The 7,094-nt window shown below is 51.8% G+C and overlaps 1 protein-coding gene across 1 annotated transcript; it reads right to left on the bottom strand.

The window, feature by feature from the left end:
- Positions 1–922: 922 nt before the first annotated feature.
- On the bottom strand, positions 923–1,909 carry LOC109269826 (collagen alpha-1(I) chain-like). The gene has a single exon (XM_019453915.1). It carries the CDS (start codon positions 1,907–1,909, stop codon positions 923–925), a length of 987 nt encoding a protein of 328 aa, XP_019309460.1.
- Positions 1,910–7,094: the final 5,185 nt, after the last annotated feature.

Below are 7,094 nucleotides of genomic sequence, written 5' to 3'. Positions count from 1 at the left end.
AGAACAACCCCTTCTGGCCTCCCGACTGGATTTTATTTACTTACAGAAAAAAAAATTTTTTGAGAGCGGGGAGGGAGAGGGGCAGAGAGAGAGGGAGACACAGAATCCAAAGTAGGATCCGGGTTCCGAGCTGCCAGCACAGAGCCTGACACGGGTCTTGAACCCAAGGACCCTGAGACCAGGGTCTGAGCCCAGCTGAAGTGGGACCCTTAACCCACGGAGCCTCCCAGCCCCACCCCACCCCAACTGGATTTTAAATGAGCTTCCCCTCATTGATTTTCACACCCAGGAAGATTTTACCTTTGATGGTTACAATGCTGAAAGTGGCGAGAGAAACCCAAGACCAAGGTCAGATTCCTTGTGGTCATGGGCTCTGCCAACTTGAAGGACCATTTGCTGGAGTATGCGTACCAGGTGGCTGGGGCACATAGACAGTGACAGAAAAGGCTGGGCCCTGGAGAGCTGGCTGTGGGCAGCTGGAGGAGACAGGCCTGTGGGGGTGAGGCTAATAGCGACCAGGGTCAGACTTGGAACCTCCTCTAATCCATTGAACCCCAGAGTCCAGAGTTAGGCCACAGACCACTCATTCCTCTCCTCTCCACTCGCAGCGATCACCAGGCAGAGCCAGGAGACCAAGGGCTCCGGGCACAAGCGAGGGAGAAGCCCCGATGGCTGCCTTGACGATCGCTCCAGAGAAAATGGACGCTGCCAGGAGAAGGGAAGGGGAGGACCGTCTCCGGCCCAACGGGGAAGAGACCACCGGTCTGACTGCCCTGCAGAAGGACCAAGAGGTCATGGCACAAGAGGTAGGTTTCTGGGCTGGCCCTCTGCAGAGCTGACGACGTAGTGAGTTGGGTGGGGGCTGAGTGGCAAGCCGGGTACCCCCAGGGGAGGAGACACACACCGCCAGGGTGAGATGCTCCTAGAGCGCTCCAGGGCTGGGGGGAAGGCGTGCAAGCCTTGGCACCGGTTCCCACCAGATCCTGGAAGGGGCCGCCAGAGTCAGGGGTGCTGGGGCACAGTGGGTGGGGTGGCCAGTGGGGGCGGGGTAGTCCAGACCCGGAAGGGGCGGCGGAGACCTTGGCAAGCGATCCCCACGGGCCTGGGCACTCACCGAAACCGCTCTCCTTTGCTCTCCCGCGCAGGTGCCGCCCACTCTCCGTGGCGCCACAAGGGCCGGAGGACCCGGCGCAGATCGCCCGTGAGGACCACGCACCGCGGACGCTGCCAGGACGGCCGCGAGGCCCGACCCGCCTCCCCAAAGCGCCGCCGCTGCCACCTGTGGCCGGAGGCGCGCGAGCCCCTGGAGGTGGTCACCGGCAGGCTCTTTGACCGGGTGGGCGCGCTGGCGGTGGCCCTGGACGAGCTGCGGGCTCCAGGGGGCGCCTTCCTGCCTGTGCCCACCCGCCGCACGCAGCCCTCGGCCTCGCAGCGCGCCTGGCTCTCCTGGCAGCTGGCGCACGCGGGCGCGACCCTGCACTGGGCGGCCTCCCTGCTCCACGCCCTGCTCGCCCAGCAGCCCGCGCCCGCCGGCCAGCCTCCCGCCGCCCTCGGCGCCCGCGGCGCCCGGCCGTAGGGGGCCCGATCTGGGGGGTGGGGGGAGGTGGCGATCAGGGGTCCCCTCTGTCCCAGCCGGTCGGATCGGCGCGCCCCACTTCGGGGCAGGCGTCCGCGGCCGGCCGCAGGCGCGCACCGCCGCGACGAGCTCGGGCCCAGCCTGGCCCAGACGCGCCGGTCCGCGAATCGGGTTTAGGTGGGACCACAGCTCGGCTCCCACCCGGTGCCAGCTCAGGGGCGCGGCCAGGTTTCCAGAAGACAGCCCGCGAACGGGAGCCTTCGGAGCAAAACCCTTCTTTTCCTCTGGTGGCTCAGATCGCTGGAGTGAGGGACGGGATTGGTGCCTTCTCATCCCTAGGTGTTTTCCTGTTTTATTTCAAAAATAAAACGCCTCATGTATACGCCCGCGCGCGCGCGCGCATGTGTGTGTGTGTGTGTGTGTGTGTGTACCTGTTGTGACCGCCACTCCAAAAAAACACACTTGTTTTTTTTTGGGGGGGGGGTGGGGTTACTGGAGATCGGGTTTCTTCAGGACGAACACCTAGAAGGTATCGCCAACAGGTCTTGTGAGACCAATGAGCAGCCCGGATGTGTGAGGGACCTTGCAGGGTTTCTCATGCTGGAATGAAAGTCACGTGTCTCCTTCCTTATGGATCCCTATGTTTACCTGTGTTCCAATAAAGTTATTACTACTTCAAACCTCTGCCACTGTGACAGTGTATTCTGTTAGTCTCCTGAATCTTTTATTCATCTTTGGTTTTCCTATTTCGGCGCTTCATTGTATCAACACTAAAGATTTTATTTGTAACCCTAGAACGCACAGTCTGTGTCCCGCACACGTCACTGAGATGCTCACAGATGTACTACAAACCCGTAGAATGAGCACTCCAACCGAGACATGGGACATCGCTAGCTTGCCACTTGGCAGTCCTTACACCCCCAACGTCAACGCCCTGACCTTGAGTCCCTCCTCTTGAGGAATTCCTTGGGACACATAGAGCCTCACCTGTCCCACTCTGCATCCGCCTGCGTATTCATAAAGTTTCCTGCTCCCGTGGCACCCCACTCCTTCTTGACTCTTCCCTCATCTCTTCCTCTGGATAAAAGAGAGTGATGTTCGTGGACGATGTGGGGCGGGCTACAGTGGCAAGAGCCGGGGGAATGAGAAGTTGGGGAGGCGAGGCCCTTTCCCCAGAAAATATGAAGGTGTTTTCTGCAAGGCAAGGTGTATTCTCTGTGCCTTGCAGAGAAAGGGGCTGGGGGAGGACCCTGGAAAGGCAGGAGGAACAGAGGTCCGTGAAGACCCAGGAGGGCTCTCAGAGCAGGTCGGGAAGGTTCCACGGTCTTCTTTGTGAAGGTGAGGGCTAGGAGGTGGCCCTGGCCTTGGCACATGCAATTCCTTCCCTCTGAAATGTGGTCTCAGGCCACTCTTGTTCACCTTTCAGATATCAATTTCAATGTCCTCTCTTCAGAGAAAGTTTCCGAATATGCTGAGACTAGGTTACAAGCTCTCCTGGCACCCTGTGTATTTCCAAAAGCACTTCTCTAGTTTTCATATCGCCTTTTCAGTGTGTGCTCATTGGAATAATAGTGCTCTCTTCCCCTGGATCCTCAGCTCCCTGCAGGTAGGAGCTGTGTTTACATTGTTTCTCATCATTGTATCCACATGCCTATCATAGTGTCTGGTGTACAATAGATGTCCGATCAATACTTACTGCTTTTTGGATTATTGAATGAAGGAGGAGGCACTGATACACGGGATCACACAGTTCTCTTTCCTTTTCTGGGAAAACTTTAATAGGGTTTGTAGGACATTTCTTAGAGACTATCGTAAGAAATTCTACATAGTTAAGAAGTAACATACAGGCTAATTTAGGAGACAGAGTTAGAAACTCAGGTACCTAAAATATATATATCCAGTAAGGTCAGGTGATAGCAAAGGAAATAATAGAGTTGATCCGAAGCAGAGACACTTTTCCAGGGGTCTCTTTGATATTATGACTTTTTTACTCACTTGAAAATGTCTTACCATGTACAGAAACTCTCATGTAAATAGCAATCCACAATTAATCCTTATTGTATTTACAGAATTAAATTAATTGTAAGATGTTCTCTTTTCCTATTTGTCCTGAATTAGAAAATGGACTCACTCTGCCATGTGGAGAAATGATGGAACTTTTTTTCTAAATTGAAGAGTTTCTGGTCACCATCCTATTCCCACCAAGTGACTTTACTACCTCATTTTGTCTTTGCCATTCTCTCTTCCTTGCTCTCCCTCCTCTTCAGTGCAGCGAATATCCTTATCCTGTTTCTCCTATCTTTTCCACCCATTTCTTTCTCTCAATACCGTGCTCCCCAAAGGGTATCTGAGGAATACTGGTCATTTACTAGAATTAGGGGGGCTTGGAGAACTGTTCCAATTTAGAACAGCATTACCGTGTATAGATTTGTTGGAATTTGTTTCAATATGTTAAGGAATACTATGTTATAAGCCCACAGAAACTGGCCTGGCTTTCTTCTTTCTGAATTAGTTGTAAGCAGAATGAAAGAGCTATTTTTTTTAATTTTTTTTTTTTAATGTTTATTTTTGAGAGAGAGAGAGAAACAGAGTGTGAACAGAGGAGGTGCAGAAAGAGAGGGAAACAGAATCCAAAGCAGGCTCCAGGGTCTGAGCTGTCAGCACAGAGCTGGACAATGGACTGGAACTCACAAACCCTGAGATCATGACCTGAGCTGAAGTCAAACACTTAACCGACTGAGCCACCCAGACGCTAGAGAGCTATTTTTTTAATGTAAATATTGGAACACTGGGACTGTAACATCAGATCAATTTAAGTAAGGACTGTATTTGAGGAGCATGGGAAGGAACTGCTCACATCCAGGGTACAAGGACAGAAAAATGCTCAGTCTGGAACACAGGGAAGAGGGCTGTGTCCCTTTTTTTTTTTTTTTTTAACATTTATTTTAAGTTTTGAAAGACAGAGAGAGACAGAGTGTGAGTGGGAGAGAGGCAGAGAGAGAGGAAGTCACAAATTCCAAAGCAGGCTCCAGGCTCTGAGCTGTCAGCACAGAACCCGATACAGGGCTTGAACTCCCAAACTGTGAGATGATGACCTTAGCTGCAGTCGGATACTTAACCAACTGAGCCACCCAGGCACCCCCACCTTCACTTTTCACTGAGTCTTTGCTGCATAAGAAATGATCAGGGGCGCCTGGGTGGCTCAGTCGGTTGGGCATCGGGCTTTGGCTCAGGTCATGATCTCTTGGTTCATGTGATTCATGAGTTCGAGCCCCACTTTGGGCTCTGTGCTGACAGCTCTGCTGACAGTCTGGAGTCTAGAGTCTGGAGCCTGCTTTGGATTCTGTGTCTCCCTCCTCTCTGCCGCTCCCCCACTCACACTCTGTCTCTGTCTCTCTCAAAAATAACACAAATTTATTATCTCAGTGTTGCAGTAGGTCAGAAGTCTGATGGTGGCATGGCTGGATTCCCCACACGATGTCACACAAAGCTCAATTCAAGCTGCTGGCTGAGTTGTGTACTAAAGAGTCCACTAGAGAAAGATATGCTTGTTAGTTCCCTCAGAATGTTAGTAGAAATCATTTCCTTGCTGTTGAGGACTGAGGTCCTGTTGTCTTGCTCGTTGTAGACCAAAAACCACTCTCAGCTCTGAGAGGCTGATTTCAGGTTCTTGCTGTGTGGCCCCTCCGCAGGCCTGTTCCTATTTGTAATTTCTGACTTCAGGAAGGGTCCAGTCTCTTTCAAGGGCTCACCTGATTAGGTCAGGTCCACCCAGAATCATCTCCACTTTTTTATGAACTCAAAATCAACTCATTTGGGATCTTATATGGGTATGAGATCACAGGTTCCTGAAAGAGAGGGGATCTCTTAAAGGTGTGATAACAGGGGCAGAGATAATGGGGGCCATATTAGAATTCTGCCTATCACAATATTTACAACAGACTTTGCTAGGCTCTAGAATTGATGCCACAAGACTAGGGAAAGCATTGTTGGGATGAAATGCCCAGAGTCTAAGAGACCCCCAAAAACGAACCACCAGAGTCCAGAGTCAAAGCTAAGCAGCAAGGGTCATTTATTGCAGGTTCGAACCTGGACCTCTGTGCCCTCGTTGCCGGTGACGCCGAGAGGTCCTGAGAGAGGTTTTTACACCCCTTTTATAGACAGGTACAAACAAGTCATGGGGAAATCAGGAATTTTCCACAGTTACAGAGCTGCGATTGGTTGGTGTTTAAAGTTGGACACTTAACAGTATTCGATTGGTTCCTGCCTTTAGGTCAGACCACAACCGGGGGTACGGGTATCACAATGATTGATCAGGAATACACGGATGTGCCAGGCAACAATGATTGATCAGGAGTACACGGATGTGCCAAGTAACAATGGTTGATCAGGAATATACGGATGTGCCAGGCAACAATGATTGATCAGGAATACATGGGCGCGCCAAGCAATTGTACAGAAGCGGAACAAGCTGGTTAAGCTTGGTTAGGTTTCAGTTGCCCGTAACTTAAGCTTTTAAGTTTTAATTTTCTCAGGCCTCTCAGGGATAGTTGGAAAATAAATGAGAAACACACCACTGTGATTTGTGGAACAACAACAACAAATTATTGTTAGAAAAACGTTTTCAATAATAGGATGGGGAGACTAGGCAGAAAACTGTCCTGAAATTAGGTGGCCTAAGGAGTCTCAAGAGCTCAGCGAAGGTGCACTGAGAATTGTATTCAGACTAAAGATTGAGCCCGCGAGGGGAAAGGATGCAGCCACTGCTGAGGGATAACTAATTGTTCACTCATCTAAATGGAAGGTGCGAAACAGGGTGTGTTTGACTCTGGAAAAAGCAACCACTTATTTGGGATAACTTCACAAGCCCGCTGCCCCATTGTAAATTCCATCAGGGCGAACAAAGGCTGTTTCCATCTGGGTCTCCACTCTTTCCCCATTACCTAGCATAGCACAGCAACTTAGCCGGCACAAAGTAAAAGCTCAACACATAATTGTTAAATGAACGGCGTCGGTACACCAAATAGCTCATTGAGAAATTATTTCTGCTCCAATTGCTTGATTATTTGGCTTCAGCTGACCTCACTGAGGAGTGATGTGTTCATTGAACCTGCTGCTTCATTTTTTTTCCCCTCATTGTTCTTATACCGTAAAGGTAAAGACGTGTATTTGGACGATTAGTGCTCTCTCCCTACGAAACAATGGTGTCTGAGCGATCGGGCCTTTTCTCCTTCCTCCTCAGTCTCTCTTACTATCCTGGCTGTCTGGATTCCGCGCTGGGCCTCGTGATTGCGGGGTTCCCGGCAACTGGCTGCAGGGACGGATTCAGAAAGGCGACTCCGAATTCTGCATTTGCGTGGCCGAGCCTCCGGACGCCGGGGCTGGGGTGTCGAGCGCCGCGAGGCACCGTGCAGTGGGTACCGGAGCACGCCTCCTGCCCCCTCGCATCTCAGCTCTCGGGACCCTCCGCGGCGTCCCGGGCCCCCCTGCCCGCGCGCGCGGGGAGCGCGGGGCCCCC

This window comes from Panthera pardus, unplaced genomic scaffold, assembly GCF_024362965.1.
Source record: "Panthera pardus isolate Hobbes unplaced genomic scaffold, ASM2436296v1 HiC_scaffold_20, whole genome shotgun sequence".
NCBI lineage: Eukaryota > Metazoa > Chordata > Mammalia > Carnivora > Felidae > Panthera > Panthera pardus.
This window is presented reverse-complemented; position numbering and strand designations above follow the sequence as displayed.